The sequence below is a fragment of the Pyrgilauda ruficollis genome, unplaced genomic scaffold (assembly GCF_017590135.1).
Source record: "Pyrgilauda ruficollis isolate IOZ18807 unplaced genomic scaffold, ASM1759013v1 scaffold15, whole genome shotgun sequence".
Lineage (NCBI taxonomy): Eukaryota > Metazoa > Chordata > Aves > Passeriformes > Passeridae > Pyrgilauda > Pyrgilauda ruficollis.
The window spans coordinates 2,750,648-2,770,905 of record NW_024513654.1 but is presented as its reverse complement, the minus strand read 5'-3'; the positions used below and the strand labels follow the sequence as shown (position 1 = coordinate 2,770,905).

The 20,258-nt window shown below is 41.9% G+C and overlaps 1 protein-coding gene across 1 annotated transcript in view; it reads right to left on the bottom strand.

The window, feature by feature from the left end:
- Positions 1-1,756: 1,756 nt before the first annotated feature.
- ADAM12 (ADAM metallopeptidase domain 12) overlaps positions 1,757-20,258 on the bottom strand; it is a 155,160-nt gene continuing 136,658 nt past the window's right edge. The window contains 9 exon segments of the mRNA XM_041461125.1: positions 1,757-1,817; positions 3,118-3,230; positions 8,430-8,612; positions 9,391-9,499; positions 10,116-10,251; positions 10,736-10,897; positions 11,680-11,713; positions 15,273-15,471; positions 15,576-15,684. Of these exon segments, the coding sequence (XP_041317059.1) occupies positions 1,757-1,817; positions 3,118-3,230; positions 8,430-8,612; positions 9,391-9,499; positions 10,116-10,251; positions 10,736-10,897; positions 11,680-11,713; positions 15,273-15,471; positions 15,576-15,684 (1,106 nt within the window).

Here is a 20,258-nt window from a genome sequence, read left to right as displayed (position 1 = left end):
TTAAGTTTACACAAGTGCCAAATCTTACCTAGGCTTCTCCTGTTAAATTCAGAACTCCTGATGCTGACAGCAGACACTTTTTAGTCATTTCATGTCACCTTTCATTACCCACAGTTTCACCTTGTGGTTTTCAGCAGTTTGCAGAAGAACTCTGCTAAAATAGAAGCATTCAAAAAGCAAACTGAGATCATGTGGCTGCTTCAAATGGAGGTACTCCCTACTGTAGATACAAAAAAATTAGTATTTTAAATACAGAAATAAGTAAAATACATAAAAAGCATAATTTTGGTTTCCCCATCCTCCTGCTGTGATTCTCCACACACAAATCCCCGTTGCTGCTCTTGGAGGTGCTTCAAGGATTGAAATACATTTGTGAAGCTTTTCCTTTGCTACTGAGCACCAAACTAATCTGGGGTTGATTTTTGGTTTGTTCAGTTCCTCAACAAACATGAAGGTTGTGTTGCTGGGAGGGGGAAAAACTGGGAAAATGAAATACAATGACACTTCCTGAAGGCAGATGTGAGTTTCTATCAATGCTTTTATTTTTGCTTAAGGAAACAAAAACCACAAGCAATGAGGAAACCATTAAAGGTGATAGTCCCTTCTCCCTCTGCTTTGACTGATAATTAAAAATTGCTGTTTTTACAGGTGAAACTGTGTTCAGCAGTGCTGAGAAGGCACAGAAGAGATCAGGTGTAATCACAGAGCAGAGATGAACTTCTTTTTTTTTTTGATAATCCAAGTCTATGTATTAAAATACACATTTTGATTTGGGAATTAAGAAACCCGGAGCAACGTTGTAGAAGTTTAATACAAAACAGTAGTAAATATGCAAAATACAGGTGATAAGCAGAGCAGTGAGGCAAAAGGAAATAATATAAAAGTTGATTTTTAAAATGTAATTCCTGGCTTTCCCCCAGCCCTGGGTGTAATGTACTGCCAGTCTAATCAGGACAACAATGAGATGGTGGAGTTTAATTACCAAAGCATCAAAAAGGAGATGGCACAGGGAGGCCTGATATCTGCATTAAAATGGACTAGGCAGGCTGTGTTTGAGGAAAATGAGGTTAAAACCACCACAGTTTGGTGATATACAGTACTTCTTCAGTGAGAGCACTTCTCCCAGGTGGATGCATCGTCTTTCAGCACAGAGATTTCTGGGAGATGTCAAACAGTAACATGAAAATTGAGATTACAGTACAGCTGCAGCCACAGAGTGAGCCTTTGGTTACATACAGGTTACACCTTGTCTGCAGGTATTGGGCATTTCACCCAGTTCCAGGAGAGATTCTGTCTTTTTACCCTGCCATATTTATTCAGAAGTTGGGTAAGGACCTTTGAGATGGAGCTGTTTGCACATTTCATTGATCTGCATCAGCACTCCTTAAAGAATAGATCAAAACTAACAAATCTACATAGGACCAACAGAGCAGAATTATTCAAGTTCAGTGAAATATTACAAACAAAAAGGTTTCCTTTTTAGGAAAACTCAGCTATGGTAAAAATATCTACTACAGTGCACTGCACTGTAATAAATATTCAACATAAATTAATAATTTACAAGTACCTGAGCAAGTATACAGAGCACCATAGCACAGCACAGCACCAAAGGCAGTAGCTCAGAATTCTTAAAAATAATGCTGTTTTAAACATTAAAAATTCTAAGTATTGTCATAGAAATGAACTCCAGCTGGAGCTGAAAGATAGTGCAAACTTCTGTCTTCACTTTTTAAAATAAAGGTGTCAGGTTTTCTACTCATTTCACATCCATAGTGTTGCTGGACCTGGATACCTGTGGTGGATGTTTGGGAGCAGGTCTGTTGGAAAGAAAGAAAACAGCAAATTGTTACTTAATCTCCATTTCTTTGGGTGCTCATCAATTTTGTACCTGATCAAAAATGTCAGTAATGTTGCAGGATCCCAGGGGGTCTTCAAAAGCTGTAGGAGTCAGCTTGAAATGTTGCTGCTTTCAGAGTATCTGACTAGAATGGACAACCAGCAGTTTAATCAAAGTTTCTTTGGGCAGTATTTTTGCTAAAATGTAGGAGACTATATTGATTCAATTTTTAATGCCTCTGAGCACTTAAGTGCTTTACTGCTAGAATTCTTGTAGCTTAAAACACCACTTTTATCCTCCTTGGAGCTCACTTTATTCACAGGAAACTGAGGAATATTGGGTAAGAAAACAGCATGGACTAAACCCACTAACATTGGGTGCAGCTATTGCACTTCCTGATTATTTTTTTTCTAACATTATATTTTTGAAGTGCACAATTTCTATGCTTTTTGAATCTTTTGGATAATATTTGCAGATGATGTCAACTCATGTTTCTTTGGAAAATGGGTGATCAAGAAATCACTTTTTTGGTGGCTGATTTTAACAGCATTCAGTTCTCAGCCTAATTCAGATGGGGGGAGGGTCTGAGGAGAAAATTCATTATTTGTTAGTTTTGTAAATATGCACCAGGTGTTTACAGTCAAGCCTTCACAGGTATTATAAATCCTCATATTCTCTGGGAGTCAGAGCAACTGTGCTGGTGCATTTCTAGTGAGAAGCAGCGCGGTAAGTAAAATTAGAAATGGAAATTGTGTTGGAAGTGCTTGCTGCAGCAGTTCCTTCAGCCATTTTAGCCATGTTGCTGTGAAGTGCTAAAATCCAGGTCTTAGGATTGATACCTTTTAGGGACTACCTAAAATCAGTGGCTGGACAAAATTCAGGGAATAAAAAGGGGTTATATTTATTGAAGGAACTTCAGGCACGTTTTGGGCAGACAAAGCCCCCCAGGGGCTACACCCAGAAATGGATGATGGGTTTTCATACTTTAAAGTTTGGTCCATTTGCATATTGGGGGTTAATATTCCAATTACAGCTTCAGTTAATGAAGTCATTTACCTCAAGTTTTCTCCCCCCAAACCTCACTTTTGCTAACACTTCTGGGCCCTGAGGCAGTGCGGTGTCCTTGATCGCCAGGCCTGCAGAGGAATCGCTGTGTCTGCCCCAAAATGGGAAAGCAGCAGCTTCGTGTGCGGAGTTTGGGTTACATGATGAACTGCAGGGTTACAAACAGATGGAAAACACACAAGCTGAATTCCTACGGCAGCAGGGTGAGCACTGACCTGGCAGGGGAGGCGTGGGGCAGGGCCCTGGCGCGGCCGGCGGGGCCCAGGCGCGCTCGGCCCAGGGGGTCCGCGGGGAGAGGCTTCCGAGGGGCGCTGGGCTTGGGGGGCTCCTGCAGGAAACACGAGCTCCCGTCAGTTCTCAGAGTGGACATCACACCCTCCACACAGCCACAGCTGAGACAAAGCCGTACCATCGTGGAGTCGCACACTGCGCTGGCTTGGGAGGGACCTGAAAGGCCACCCAGTGCCACCCCTGCCATGGGCAGGGACACCTTCCATGGTCCCAGCCATGCCTTGGGAGGCTGCTGAGGACAGGGTTAAAGGGATAAAGAATAAAGGTTAAAGGAATACAGGATTTAAAGGAATAAAGCAGGGATTTATTAAAAGGCCTTCACAGGATACACCTTGGGCAGTGCAAGAGCCTGGCCAAGGCTACACCCAAGAGGGACCCCAGGTCATGAGTTTTCACACTTTTATAAACTCTGGTCCATTTCCATACTGGGGTTAATGTTGAAATGTTGTTGCTTTCAGATCATCTGACTGGAATGGACAGCCAGGAGTTTAATCCAAGTTTCTTTGTGCAGTATTTTTTGCTAAAATATAGGAGGCTATATTGATTCTATTTTTAATGTAGATGGACCCAAGATGGATGGTGTGTCACGAGTTTTCACACTTTTATAAGTTTTGGTCCATTTCCATGTTGGGTTAATTGTTCAATTCCAGCTCCAGGTGATGCAGTCCCATCCTCTCAAATTTGCTCTCCTCCATTCCCTGTTTGGACTTTTTGGGCCTGAAGCTGCAGTGATGTCCTTGGTTCTCACGCTGGAAAAGGATTGTTCTGTGTGACTGAACTGTGAGGAGAGCTGCTGATACTTTATATGAAGTTCAGAGTTATATCCTAATGCAGTACAGAACCTGGAAAATATGAAAGCTAAAACTTAAGGCATCACCAGGGTGCTCCAAGCCCCATCCAACCTGGCCTTGGACACTTCCAGGAGGCAGCCACAACTCTGGGCAAAAATGAGACCTCACCCGCCCTCACTATTTCTTCCTAACACCTAATCTAAACCTAAATTGAAGATATGTTATGACTAGATAAGTTTAAATTAATAAAAAAATAACTTATTTTTAATAAGCTGGCATTCTAATTTTAAACCAAATATTTAATACTATATTTTCATGATTTTTGTCTTTTGATTCTTGACTCCAGAAGTGCAGGGTGCATCTCTACTGGACTCAATGCTTAATTGGTGGTAAATGGAAACAGCAAAGATTCAATACATAACTTTGCAGAAGCTATTCTATAGAAAGGTGGGAATGCTTGACATGACTTTAAAATGGAAATTCAGATGGCCACAAAACCCAAGTGCCCCAGTCTGGTTTGGATTGGGAGCATCTGTGGATTTTTTTTTTTCACTGTGCTTTCATTGGGTGGAATTAAAGGCTCCGTTAATAAAGAACAGAAGTCATCTGCTGTCAGGCTGGGCCAGTGGCTCCTCTGGGTGGTCCCTGCAGCCCTGCAAACAGGGAAACTTGGCTGTTTGTGCTCCTTGTTACGGGGAGCTGGGACACATTAAATGTCTTGCTCAGGGCACACAAATCTCTCCAGTTTATCCCCAAACTCACTTCAGATCCTTCTACTGCTGGAGCTGTGTAGCCATGCTTTTCCCAAGGAATTTTATTCCTTATTTTTAGTTTGCCATAAGTGTCACTGGTAAAGTTAAAGGAAACATGAAGAGCTTACAAGCATAATCTGATTAAAGATCCTTTGAAAGATGTGATCCAAACAAGCAATCAGAGCATGAATTGCCCCTGAATGAAGTTGAACTTTTCATTATTTGTTTTGAGCACCCCTTTGTTTTTTTACTTTCCATGGCAAATATTTGCTCTTTCAAGAGGGAAATGCAGACTGATTATCCACAGGCATTTTGATAAGGAAGAAAATACACAAGCTTAAGTAAATTTCATATATAATAAGTCCAAATTTGCCACAAACTACATTTAAAAGTTGCATATAATGTCCACCCTCTGTTTAATTCTCTGCATCACAAGTACAAGTATTGACAGGTACACAGGCCCAAGTCCTAATTTATTTATTCATTCATTTCCCACTCAAAATGTCCTCAAGTTAAACTACCCTTAAGGAGGAAGCAGCCAAGTGTTCTGACAGAAAGTGTAATGTGGTGGCAAGCTGCTGGGAAAGGGTAAATGAATGAAAAAAAAAATTAAAAAGGGAGGGAACTGTGATAGAAATGGAGCTGGAGAATAAATGGTGGCTGAGATGAAGCAAAATGGAGCAGAAGGAGATGCCACCAGGAGCACACAACCTTAGGAACAGAGGAAAAGCTCTTTGAAGAAATAAATCCTATCCCCCAGACTGATTACAGGAGGGTCTTCTCTATTCTTTCTGTGCCACAGGAGAATCCAAACTTTGTGTGTTAACTCGTGTGGGGCCCTGCAGAGCCTTTGATGTGCTGGGAATCTGCAGCACAGCTCACAGAACCACCACAGCTCTGCTTCCCTCATTCCTCTTCCTCCACTTCTTTCCCTACAAAGCTTCAGCCCTTCCTCACAAAGAGTTTATGGATGGATTTATTTGTCCATTTTATATCCACAACCTGGCATTTAATGCACTCAGGCCCTGCTTGGGGAAGTGTTGTTTTAAATATTGGAATAAAAAACACAATTCTCATACTGAGCAGCTCCAAAGACATTAGATGCATGAAATTCCAGGTTTTTTCCACCGATTTTTAAAGAAGAAAGTGCAAGCCCTCAGTGTCTACAGCCAGGCTGAGGTGTCACAGGAGAGATTCCCAGGATAACTGTGGCAGAATGAACAGGAGCTGAGCTGAGCTCGGTTTTACTGAGGAAAAAGTAAAACCACTTTTTTAAGTGGTAAAATTTTTAAGTAAAAAAGTTCTATTTCCTGGCATTAGGATGAGCTGTAAAATATGAGCTATATGTTGGTAACAAGAGGATGAGAATGTCAGAGGCAGCAACTGAATGCTAAAAGCAACAAAATCGAGGGGAAGAGATCAAATCCAAATGCTTGGGCTGATGGCTAGGATAAACCTGCACTGTTCCCTTGATTCACATGGGGCTCTGCTGATTTATACTGACTGTGAATCTGGCCCATAAATAAAGGCTGTTTGCCTTGCAAGAGCATCTGAAAGAAGGAAAAGCTGTTTTTCAGTCAAAAGATAATTAAATATTAAACTCTGCAAGAGCTAATTCGCTGAGGATTTTTTGTTTCGTTGATTGGTTTGGTTTATTTCATGCTGTCTTTGTTTTTTAACTATTTACAACTTAAGGAAATTTTATAAATTTACAGCACTATTCTGCAGCACTGAGCATCTGGGTGACATCCTGAGTGTAGCAATGATTTTTCAAGTCCTTCCTCTTGCTGACCTTCTGGATGTGCTTCCAAGAGAGAGCTGAAGCAATACATGAAGTAGTATCTATATTTATTACCCCAAACTATTCTTAAGCTAATTTACTTCTTCCAAGCTTTGAGGGGAAAAATTAACTTAGGAATGAAAGATTTTCTCCCCACGCAATGTTTTTTTGGTCCCTTTGATATAAAAAGTAGCTGTTTCTGACAATATTGAAGTTATGATATAATTTTGAAAGAATCCATTCTTGCTCATTCTTTAGGCTGCCTTGAGCTGATCCCCTGTTTGTGTTCCATGCAGAGACTGAAAATGCTGATATTTTGCTTGATGAAGGAACTGTCACAATGAATTGGAGCTGCCAAGCTGAAAAGCTTTTTGGCAGTTTCAGATCTGTCAGCCTTTGCTAGTGGTAGTACTGCAGGTCTGGTATTCCACCTGGCACTCTGGGCAGCATTTGGAGCACAAGGATTTACTGGGCTGCTGTGATGTGCAGTGAGGCTGGGGCAGGTGTAGATCAGAGTAACAAATGGTTCCTTTTCCTTTTCCTTGGAAAGCCTTTTCTCCATCCATATTCTGCTTAAGGAACTGAAAAGCACTTGCACTTGTAATCTTCCCTATGACCACTGTGAATTGTGCAGAATGTTAGAGAATACCAGAAAATGAACAACGAGACCACTGGAGCTAAAGACAAGCAACAGGAATCAATATTGCTTCTGATTCCCTACAAAATTTATTTTAAAAAGAATCAGCATTCCTTACTCCCCTGGAAAGAAAATGACTGGGAACATGGAAAAGGGAAGACAAAAAAGCAAATAAAACACAGATTACACTTGTAAAAATTGGTCTAATGTGAGCGATACAATGTTCAGGCTTAGAAAAAATTAAATCTAGAAATGTTTTATTTGCTGCCACAATGGGCAGGGACACCTTCCACTGTCCCAGGCTGCTCCAAGCCCTGTCCAACCTGGCCTTGGGCACTGCCAGGGATCCAGGGGCAGCCACAGCTGCTCTGGGCACCCTGACAACTTCTCTGGTCAGCCTCTCTCATCCCTGTTTATTTCTGACATTTTTCTAATCCCTTTTCAAAGCCCTGCACTCAAGCACTGTCTCAGAGCTGTCTCCTCCTATCCAGCATCACGAAAGGGTGTTGAGCAGCTCTCAGGGCTCCTGCAGGTGAGAGCCTGGTGTTAACAACTTTATTTTAACTTTTAATTAACTTTTTTTTAAATTTAATTTTTAATTCACTTTATTTTAACCATGTACCACACCCAGATCAGGAACAGCCTGGGTGCTTTGCCTAGAAACAGTCACTCCAAAGTGCCACCAAAAGGGAGCAGCCAGTGACAAGAAAAGGCACTGTTTAATACTGACAGCTGAATCTACCCTATCGCCCTGAGATGCATCTTATTCAAAAATAAAAAATAAAAAATATTTACCATCTCTACTTAAACATTGCAGTGAAAGGTGTGTCTGCATGAAATAGTGCTTTTCAGGTCTGTGCCCTGGAAAAACAGACTGTGCTTCATGCAGCCCTTGGCAGCACATAGAAGCACATCAAGCTAAGACACCTTTTGCTCTTGCACATCACGTGTGCAACTCCCTAAACTCTCTCTCTGTGCTTGGCACCTCACTAACAAACTGTGCAGCTCCCCTCTGCTTGGGCAGCTGCAGAGATGTGTTTGCCTCTAATGTGTTTGTTCTGTTGTCTTTTGAGTGGTGAAGGCAGAGTTCAGGATCCAGAATTTTAGGATCACAGCCCCACTTGCCACAAGGCAACTTTTCTACAGCAGAGTTCTAAACTCACAGAAAGCATAAAGGAAAGACTGTGGGGAAAGGGCAGCAGGAAAGATGAGAAAACACTTCATTTCTCCAGACACTCACAGAGTAAATATTACATAGAAGAGAATCAACAGTTACCTGGGAGAATCGCAGTGAAGGATTAGCTGGCAGGGGTCTCTCAGGTCCAGCTTGGTGGCCTGGCAGCTGGGGAAGGGGTGGCAGGACTCTCTGGGGTGTTTTTAATGGTGGCACCTCGTGTGTCTTCACAGGGCTGCTGATGTCGATGATCTGATACGGCAGCGGCCGCCTGGGGCCGTCTCTCTGGGAAAAATCATCCTTAAAGTTATACATTTCAGTAATCCAACCAAAGTTATATATTTCAATCATCCAACCAAAGTTATATATTTCAGTAATCCAACCAAACTTACACATTTCAACCATCCAACCAAAGTTATACATTTCTACCATCCAACCAAAGTTTTACATTTCAATAATCCAACCAAAGTTACACATTTCAACCATTCAACCAAAGTTATACATTTCTACCATCCAACCAAAGTTTTACATTTCAATAATCCAACCAAAGTCATACATTTCAACCATCCAACCAAAGTTATACATTTGAACCATCTAACCAAAGTTATACAATTCAATCATCCACCGAAGTCATATATTTCAATAATCCAACCAAAGTTATACATTGCAAGAGCTGGCACAGAATCACAGGATGGTTTGGTCTGAAGGGATCTGAAGGATCAGCATGTTCCAACCCCTGCCATGAGCAGGGACACCTCCCACCAGGGAGCTCCAAGCCCCATCAAACCTGGCCGATTGCTACTTTAACATCCATGGTAGTCCCTTGCTTTTCTCTCCTAGAGACAAAACTATTTATTTTCTGCACTGGACAGCTCCACCTGTATTCAACGTGGAAGCCATAAATGAAATTTGAACTTACATCCACTCCCATTTTACTTAATGTTAGTCCTACATGATATTAAGTTCATGCAATATTATAATAAATCATTTAATTGAGATAAAATACATGAGACCTTTTTTTGATTTTCCCCTACTTTAAAAAAATAAATATTTAGGGACTCACTTTTTGTATGGCTGTATTTTGTGGCTTCACAATAAGATTTTTACTAACACATATGGTATGAACATGATTTGGCTCAGATGAACTGGAAGGTCTTGCAGGACTCACAGACCTGCAATACAAACATTTAATTAATGAACACAATGTTCTGCTTTGTAACATTTTCTTAAACAGGAGCCTCTTTTTAGAATGGGATTTTGCAAGAACTTTCTGCCTGGTTATAGTAAACAAGGAAAGTAAAAACTGTCTAGCACTCCTGCAAGAATAAAAATAAATATTGATTTTTTAGAAACCAGTAGTCTGTTAAATTAGCTTCTGCAATCTGTGGAAATGCAGCTTTGTAACACCCAGGAGACTATTCTAATGAATCTAACATTTAAACAGTAATGACCTCAAATAGGAAAGTTTCAGCTCACTCAGCTGAGTTTAGATAAAAGGCCACACAGTGTAATGAAACTGTTTCAGGCAAATGAAAATAAAGGCAATACTTCCATCACTGCTTAATTTTTCATCCCAAAAGGAAAGAGGGATATATTCAAACCAAAACCTGTGTTATTTACTGCCTATCAATGAAATTAAACCAACCCAGGGAAAACACTACTGATAATGGTGAATATTTTTTGTCAAGGCTGGCTCTTCCTAACACATTTACAGTGATGAGAATTGCTGTGTTTACTGCTTCCTTTCCTTAATATCTATGGGAATATAATTAGGGAAAATGGGCATACCTTAATTTTTCTATTGTTGTCTTCTTGCTTGTAAACAACCACCTCATGAAAGTCTTCCTTTTGAGGTACATGATTGATCCAGCAAAGATAAGGCACAGGATGGTTATCAACACTCCTATGGTCAAACTCTTATTGTCTGCAAAAAAATCACATGGAGTTAACTTCTTCCAAGGGCCTGCTTACTGCCTGGCCAGAGTTTCTTTGCTATCTTCAAAAAACAAAAATCTTTCAGTAGTGAAATCATGATGGGAAGCTTTGTCATGGAAACAACCATGCTGTCATAATTTTAGTACAGCCACCCACTGCAGCATCTGGCATGCAGAGGAGAGATCCATTTTGGTTTAGAACAGTATTGTTCATATGAAAACAGACATTATTTCCCATTGAGATTTAGTTTATACATGTACTTGTGAGGAGACTGCTTGTCCTGTCATGTCCCCAGACATAAACCACAAACATCTTTTGAGGTCACTAATGTTCCAACACTCTGGGGAAAAACTGGCACGGAATAATGAAATCCTGTGAAATTAACAATGTGTAGAAAGAATTCTTTCTGAGGTTGACCAATTTCCACTCTTTATCCTCGAAAAAAAACAGGTGGAGGCTGAATTCCCACTGACCTGCCTGTCTGATGGGCCCACTGTCCACGCTGCCACCAAAGCCTGGCTTGTCACAGAAGGGGGGGGCCCAGTCAGCCTCACAGTGACAGTTCTTTTTGTTGTTGCAGACCTGCAAAACAAGACAAATGGCTTAACATAAAAAACATCCGAGAGCAGCCCTGGCTGATAAGGGCTTCTAATCAGACAGTGACACATCAGAGAGGAATAAAGCTTGGAGAAGAAAGGAGATGTGCTGATAGCTGCCTGCTGCACACTGAGGTGGCAAAGAGCAACTTGCCACGGAGGAAGAGGGATCCTAAAAACCATTATTTCTTTGGCAGGTAATCGTTGGAGTTGCCCCAGCTGACAACATCAATAATATGAGGATAATCAGACACCTCTTAAGTCTTGTTCTCTGTTTGCTTCCAGCAGCAGCATTATCTGCCTGGTTACTTCAGTTCCTCCTGCCTGCCTGCACAGGAGCAGCAGAGCTTTGCCAGCCCCCCAAGTATTACTGAAGGGGTACTGGGGACAGCCAAAGGTGATTCAGAGACTTTATCATTAGAAGGCATGAAAAGACACTTTAGTATTAGAAATCTTCAGTTCTTATAGAAACAATGGTGGACCTAAGACCTGCTTGGCCTTTAGGAATCTTCTCTCACACCATTGGTAAACTATGAATAGCACACTCTAGAAAACCGTATCTATAAACAATGGTTACAGAAAGAGAGATAATAATTGTTTGAAATCTAAGTTTCTCACAGCTTCCCAGGATTTTCCTGGGAGAACCATGTCTCCCTCTGTTCAGAACTATGTAATTACTACACCCCGAGCTCTCCTCTCCATCAAGAGCTTGCACTGGGCCCAGCATGGATTTTTCCATGGCTCCAAGATGAACCACTTCCTGCAGTAAGCTGTGAAAAGGGCTCAGGGCTGAGGAAACCCTCAGGGAGCTTTGATACCACACCTGCACTGGCTGTAGAGACACAGGGCTCCATTCTGGGGTGGTTTTAATCCGAGTGAGGGAACAGCTCGTGAGGCCCGACCAGCCCAGTGGGATCAGAGAGCTCCGAGGGACGGGAGCTCAGCACCAGCACAGCCTGGTCCTGCTGCACACGGGGCAGGAGCCAGCAGCTCCAGGGCTTTCCCACAGTCCAAATGCTCCTCATCTCCTCTTGCTGCTCCCCAGCAGCTGCTGTGTGGTGAATACAGAGCTCAAAGCTCTGTGCTGGACTGACAGAATGCATGGAGTCACAGAACTGTTCAGGCTGGAAGAGTCCTCCCAGATCTTCAACCATTCCCCAGAACTGACAAGGCCACCATGTCCCCACGTGTCACCACATCCACATGGATTTTAAATCCCTCCAGGGATGGGGACTCCAAACTACCCTGGGCAGCTGTGCCAGGGCTGAAAAAATTTTCCATGAAGAAATTTTTGTAAATATCCACCTGAAGCCTGCCCTGGCCCAGCCTGAGGCCGTTCCCTCTGCTCCTGTCCCTGTTCCCTGGAGCACAGCCCGACCCCCCCGGCTGTCCCCTCCTGGCAGGAGCTGTGCAGAGCCACAAGGTCCCCCCGAGCCTCCTTTTCTCCAGGCTGAGCCCCTTCCCAGCTCCCTCAGCCCCTCCTGGGGCTCCAGAGCCTTCCCCAGCTCCATTCCCTTCCCTGGACACGCCCCGGCCCCTCAGTGTCCCTCTTGTACTGAGGAATGTCCTTGTCCTTCAAGATCTGAAGTCACATTTAGGTGCTCAATCAATCAATTTGTAAATAAATCCATTTGTAAATAAAGATTTTGGGCTTAGGGCTTGTTGTCAATAAGGTCCTTAATTCTGTGCTAACCCCAACCATCACTGGTCTGCCACCACCATGGAGAGCCCACAGCACAGATTAAGAAATGAGTTTTCAGTAAGACAAAAATCAGTTCACAGGAGTTTGGGTTACTCTGAACATGCAATATTCTGGCCAGGTCAGCTTGGCAGGCTTTCAGAAACACTCTGCTCCCTGTGTCTGCAGAGCACTAAAATATTCAGAGAGCTCAGCCTGGCTGTGGTCATGTAAAATTTAAAAAAAAAAAATACTTACATTTCAAAGACAGCAAGATAATTAAAATATACGTTGTTAAGCACTATTTTTTAAATTAAAGCACTGCAGGCATTCCTATTTACAATTCCACGAGGTCAGTTTTGCCACTGAGGAGTCACAAACGGTTCTTGTTTGTACAGACATAAAAAATGCCAGTCCAAGCCTCTGCTCATTCCATCCTCAATGATAAGAGGCAGCACCATCAACACTGCTCAGTTTTGCAAATTCAGGGTGATAAAATAAGTTAAAGCAAATTAAAATCCTTCCTCAGTGAGGACAGTGAATTTCTATGGTTCTTCCAGTGTGGCTGCCACAGCTTTTCAGAGAAACAAACAGCTCATCAGCACATCAAGGTTAATAAGGCAAAGCCTGACATAATTAACATTATCATAATATAAACTGGGTTTCAAGCCACTGATATTATTAAATGATATCATCACATTTTTCACTCTGTGCCATTTTCATGCCGCAAAACTCATCAATATGGTTTTACATTTTTTTAATGTTTTTGGAAATGCTGTTTCATTTGCCTCTCAATCCAAACGCTTCCAACGCTCAATTCAAAAACTTTAACTTCTTTGTATGTATGGAGAAACTGCATTTTTGATTTTAAATGGGAAATTTTTTTTTGGTGTCAAATATAAACCAACCCTATTTAACATTTAATATTTATAGGGAACAGAAGTAAGCAAATAGCATATGCACAGGAATAAAATTCAATTTTTTTTTTTGTTTTCCAGTCATTGCAGATAAACTTTACTCTGCCAATGGAGCTGAAAATTGAGGTTAAGCAAGATTAGTGCCGAGCAATAATAACATCAAACAACCACACAACTGATGAGCACGTCAGTAATGAGAAGTTACCCTATTCCAAACTGAAAAAAGAAGAAATTAGGACTGGAATAACTGTTCCTATGCTATGTTGACAACAAAAAAGGTCAAAATGCCCCACACTGCACATTTTGCTCGTGTTTAACTGCAGTGCAGTTCAGTAGTACTAAAAGTCAGTCACAATAATTAGCATTAAGCTGGGAATGGTGTTGAAGGAGGCGACAGGGATGCTTAATCAGGGCACTTATCCCCTGGGGAGAAGGAAAAATGGAAAGGAAATTAGAGTGAATTGGCATCAACATGCAGGCATGGAGAGAATATGGTCTGATTACAGCACTATTCACAATTCAAATATTCACAGTGCAGCAGCTCCCAGAATTCTGATCACATTAAAATGGCTGCGTTTCAAATTGTGCATCTCCAGTTGAGAAAACCCAAGAATATTTAAATTCATATTCTTAATCCATAATACAAATGCACTAATGTCCTCAAAGTAAAACATACAATTTCAGAAGTATTAGCCTGTGTATTCTATAGTGTGGATGTGTATGATTAGATAGATTAGAAAGATTAAATACTCATTAGTAAAACATAATGGGGTGCTTTCTCAGCGCTGAGTTGCCTTTGAAAAGACTTTTTAGAACAGATTGACTTAGAAATGTTGTAAGGGTTGTTTTCCTGTAGCAGAGCTGTGGTTTCACTGGGGATGGATTTCAAACCTGTTCCCAGCACAGTGAGATAATCCAACGTAATTCAAAAGCATTCAGAAGTTCAGTGGCTTACTTCAATTTACCACAAATTATCAAAGCACTTGTTTTTCCTCCTTTTTGCAAGCAATCCACTGAGGGTATGGAAACCTCCTTCATTTCAATAGCTCTTGGACTGCTTTCCATTCCTCCTCCCCCTGTAAACTCATGGCTGCCTCCCATCTTTCTCAGTTGCTTTCCTCACAAAAGAAAAACTTAGAAGGAGACAGCCATGTGAAATCTGGGCTGCATTTGCGGTGGGTAATTCACAAAATTTGCAAAACACAAATATAAAAATCAGTTTTGGTGGCTGAGCATCAATTGGTTTAGAGTTTTCTAAGAGTGCATACAGAGACAGGTTTTCCTGCATGAAAAAAGAAGTGAGGAGTCATAATCAGAAGATAAAATACATTTTGAAATCTAAAGTGAAGTTAATGACAATTTTGCAATGCCAGAGATGCTGGGAAAAGAAATACATTGAACTCAGGAATTCATTAATAAGCCTGTAATGTATTTTGCTGTACTTATTTTGCAGAAAACCTCAAGCCTCCATGGGCAGATACTTGGGACTGTCTTCAAAAAATCAGTCATAAACTTTAGCAATTTGCATTGCCCAGAATCCCAGGATGGTTTGGTTTGGAAGGGACTTTAAAGCTCATCTATTTCCAACCCCCTGCCATGGCCAGGGACACCTTCCACCAGATCAGGTTGCTCAGATTTGCATCTGAAAATCCATAATCCAGAACAGTGGCCAGGAGGGAGCAAAATTTATTTCAGTCTGAGTGTGAGAAGCAATTATTTTGTGGGGGGAAAAAAATGCCAAAGAAAAAAGAAGTACAGAACACTTGGCAGAATGGCGGTAGAGATGTTCCCTTTGTCTGGGACTATTCCAGAATCTTACCTTTCCATCTTCACACTTGGTTCCTGCCAGTACCAGCCCAGGGTCAGGCATATCATCCCCCAAATACACGTGGGTGCCACGGCACAGGATCTTGCCACCCTCCTGGAGTGGGATGTTGGTTTCTATGGAAACTGCGTTGGTACCGATGACGGGTCGGTTTGCTCCTCCTTGACACTGGATTTTTCCACACTTCGCATCCCTGATGGAAATAAACACAACACAAGCAAGGATGAGGTAAATAATTTGAAATGTTCCAAGCCCTCTGCCAGCACCTGTTGCTGTGTTTGCAGGGAGAGGCCCTACCTGGGTTCACATTTGGCAAAGGAGCTCTTGGAGTCTTTCCCGCAGTTGCCGTAAGGGTCTCCAGCAGAATTGACTCTCTCAAAGCAGATCCCAGGAGCGGGTTTTGCACCTGAAACAAAACCTAATCAGAACTCTCATCTCATATAAGGTGTTTTTAATAATTTCCTTTGAGCTCTGCTGGTGCTTTAGGGGAGAGGGAGGATGTGAGCTGAATGTTGATGAGGCAACAAAACAGCGGCGCTGGATCCGCATGCTAATGGAGGAGTTTGGATGGGTGGGATTGCCAGTGTTTGTCTCTGAGCAACAGGCAATGCAGAACTCCTTCTCTTCCAGGATTTCTCGAGCTCATAGCCCTCTTGCCAATCCTCCCAGGACACAAAAACTTCAAGCAAATACCAGACAGACAAAGGCCAGCTGGAAAGTTGACTGTCTTCTTTTGCAGGAGTCCATGTTCTAGTGAGACCCCAAAGAAAATTCTTTTCAAGAAAGGCCTGTTTGACTGCAATTGAGAACAAGACAGCAGAGAAAAATCCAGTTGTAAACTGGGTGTAAAGATGTAAGACCTGACATGGCAAAGGGAAATGCTGCTATTAACTCAGGCTGAAGGACTGGGGAGAGGAAAGGAGTCCATCTCACCTTAACCCTCAGGACATCCACTCCTGAGAGGAAAGACTGACATGGAAGAAGGGGCACTCCTGCTGTGGTGGTAAAAGTGGGAATCTGGGAGTTCAGACAGCATCTGGTTCTAATCTACTGTGATATTTTCTGATAGAGACATATCCTAATGGCAGAGGAACTTCCCTGGTGGGAGTAGGGCTGGAAAAGCTTGTGCAGGCAGATCATTCATCCCGGCACTTCAGAAGTTTGAGGGTACTATTAGAACATCTCTTCTAATGTTTTATACACATAATCTCCTGCTCATTTCCCTCCAGATTAGAACCAATTATAGAATATCTTCCAGGGGAAGATGCATCCGTTCATCTGGAATGTTGAAGAGGTGAAGGATCAGCTTCCCTGGTTTGCCTGCTGCAACAATTCATTAGTCAGTGTACTGGAATTTAATCCCTTTGTTCTACACTGAAGTGTGGCTTTCATTTCCAGCCAATAATTGCTGCTTCTTGCAAGATTAAGAGGCCCTTTGTTAGGGCTCTTTACTACTCTGTATTTTCTTTCCATGAAAATAATTAACAGCACCATCAAGTCACCACCAACACTTCAACTGCTCCAACAGGGAGACTGGCTTTGAGCAGCAGAGGAGCTGAGGAGAAACTCTGGCTAAAACTGTGATCAGAGACCTGCTACCTGCACTTCTGTGCTTTTGACAGATCAGCCAAACCAAAGCAAAAAGAACTTGGCAGCAAGTGATGTGATAGCCCAAAGGCTGAGAATATCCCATTTCTACAGCGCTCCTGATCTTCACCAGACACAGAATATTTCAACTAATGCTTCATTTTGTCAAATGTTTTGAGCCACTTCCAAGTGTGTATGCCTCTAACTGTGGGTAAAACATTGCATTTATTTAAGCCAGACTGAAGATTTCATTTGAAAGCCTTCAAAGAGGAAAATGTTATTTTTTTTCTTTTCTTAAAAAAAAAAAAAAAAAAAAAAAAAAATTTTTAAAAAAAAAAAAAAAAAAAAAAGAAAAAAAAAAGAAAAAAGGAGGGGGGTCAGATTCATGGAGAAGAAAATACAAATATGACTGTAACACTTCCAGCCAGTGTGGATCTTTGCACTAAGAACTCAGAGATTAAAACTTCAATTAATTATCTGCATTTCATAGTCAGAAGCCTGACTAATACTATATACTGCTGAACAGCAATCTAATGCTATTAAGAACAAAATATTAAAACTTGGAGAGGCTTAAGATGGCACCCTCTTTTCCTTCTCACATTTTTACATGAAACTGGAAAATTCAGAAAGAAGGGCACAGAAGGAAGAGAATATGAGCTGATGGTTCCCTGGAGAGAAGGACAAGAGCTTGAAATTCTTTGGAAGATTACGATCAAGCTTGCTGAGTTCAGAATATTTTTTCAAATCTGGAACTCTTAAAAGAGACTCACACAGGATTCTTTAAATTCTTTTTCATTAAAGTTCAAGCAATAATAGGAAAAAATCAACAAAAGCATCCAGACAAGGTGCAGTGCAGAAAAAGCAAAAGTTAAATTTCCATTTTCAGCATGTGGATCCCTCCTCCTCTTTCCAGGGTGGGCACACTCAGTGTTCAGCTTGAGACAAACATTACCATGTACATATTCTACAGCAGCTTTGGAAGGGCTGGGGAGGGAAGAAACATTCTGGGAGCAAGAGGCCAAGGAAACCAAGGCTTTTTCCAAAACTGCTTTTTCCAAAACTGCTTTTTTCCGCACATGTGCAAGGACCAGGTTGTGCAGCCCTGGTTGTGTGCAACTGCTCTGGATCTTGTTTTTGGCCAGGAGCCTCAGCCCAGCTCAGCTGCTGCCATGGAATTCCAGAGGCTGGATGTTCCCTTGGAGCTGTGGCAGCAGCAGCCAGAGCCCAGACACGCTGTCCCCTCAGTGGTGTCCCCTCCCAGAGCTGCCAAAAGCCAAATGAACGCTCATGTCCTGTGCTCTGACTGCAAGGGATGTAACAAAGGCTTATTCTAAAAATGGGTTTCAAAAGGGAATGCACTTACTGAACACAGGCAGAGTTTAAGGTGTTCCTCTTTCACCTGGTGGAAGTTTGTTTTTTGGTGTGGCTGATTTTTTTCCTGAATTCAGAAGCCAGGCATTGCAGAGATGACAGAAAGCAGCCCCCAGGAAGGAAAACACATCTGCGGGGCTCAGACACTGAGCTTTCACTCCAGCTAATAACACTTGACAAGAAAAAGGATCTCATGGAGCACAAAAACCACTCCCCTGCCAGGCTGGGAGCAGTCTGTGTGTGAAAACACCTGGTACCCAATGATCATCTGCAGCCTGGAAACCAAAATCCAGCTTCAATTTCTGCCTTTGGTATCCAACCAAGACAGGCTGTTGCTTGGGATTCAGATGGCTGTTCCCTCTCCCCACTGGCTTCTCACAATATTTGCACTTTTTTATGGATGAAAACATATCAGAGTGTAAGATGCTGAACAGATGGAGCTACCAAGTTAAAAGGAGGCTTTCAGAGGATGCTTAAGGAGGAGAATTGTAATGTTGTGTTTCTGGAGGAAACCCATTTATCATGACTGCACCACATAAACTGAAGCAGAAAGTCCTGTCTTCCTCTATTTTCTACCTCTGCAGGCAGAGGCAAAATGATTTGTGAAGGATTTCTGGTGGTTATTAAGTGGCTTGAGCTGGATGAGCAGAGTTTATTTCACTTTGATATTGGTAATTATAGTATCATGACCCTGTAATTAAGGTCCTGTCAGCCTTTCCATGCCAACCCTCATTTAAGGGATTAAATCAGCCCCTGGAAGCTGCAGAAGGTCAAAGCTCACCCCTGCAGCTGGCAGCCTGGAGAGTGTTGGGGCATTTTCTCCAAATATATATTGGTGAGGCCACTTCTTTCCCTATGCAGTTGCAAAAAAATAAAATAATAAAAAAAAGACAAGTTGCAGGGCACAGAAATGCTGTGTCATTTCAAACCTGCTGCCATAGCAAAACACTAACACAGCCTCTTGAAAGGAACGAGGGAAATTTCTGACCATGGTGCTGATTCCATGAACACAAGAAACATCCTCTATCAGGCTGACAGCAGAAAAGGAAGATATTGCAGTTCAGTTCCCAGCTGTCTGTGGGTGGGGAGAGGGGACAAAAACAACCTCTGAGTAACAGGCTGGAGTTCTGTGGCTCAGGCTGTGCCAGCCAGCACCACGAATAACTGTGCAAATAAATATAAGCATAAAAACCACAGTTCTCTGTCGTGTGATCTGGGTTTCAGCTCATTAAATTTGTTTTTGCTGCAAAGCAAAAGTTCCACTAGCTGCCCTTGGCCTCTCTCCCCATCCTGGTGATTCCTGTTCTGTCTGGGCAAGAGCAAGATGGGGTTGAGCATTTTTTTACATTTAAGGAGGATGATGTCACCACCCCTGAGAATATTATTTAATATCTTTCCCATCTCCCATCTGGCCATAAATCTGTGATGATCAAAATAGTTTGATTTCACTGAATTCAGAAAATTGCAATGCTTGGACAATTACCATTTTTTCAAAAGCAAGTCAGCAATGGTTTGGTCAGATAGCTGAGGTGGGCAGCCCATTTATTTTGTGTGTGTAGGGTTCTACCTGGAAAAACCTGCAAAGTTCTCACACAGTAACAAATATTGATGTCTAAATTAAGAACGTTCCTGCCTAAACAAATGGCCATGTCCATGCAACACATTTAAATGTGTTCTAATTATTAAATCAATGCCTGTCATTGGCTCCCCAAAATCATTGCTTTTTTCCCACTTGGGCAAATACAGGAAAACAAACTGACAAACTTCCCTAAAGAATCATTTTCTTGTCAATGTAGAAAAAGCCATGAGTTTAAAGTTGAGAATCTTCTGTTCCTTGGTAATCAATGATTTCTCTGTCTTGAGCAGCTCTCTCTGGGTGTCTGTTTCTCCCAGAAAATGCCACTACACAAAGCATTCCATTGATGTCACTGCTATCAATAGGTCAGATCAGTGCAACCTGGTATTTTTGAATATGCACCAAAAAAAGGTAACCAGCAGTTCCTGCTCCCCAAGGATAAAAGT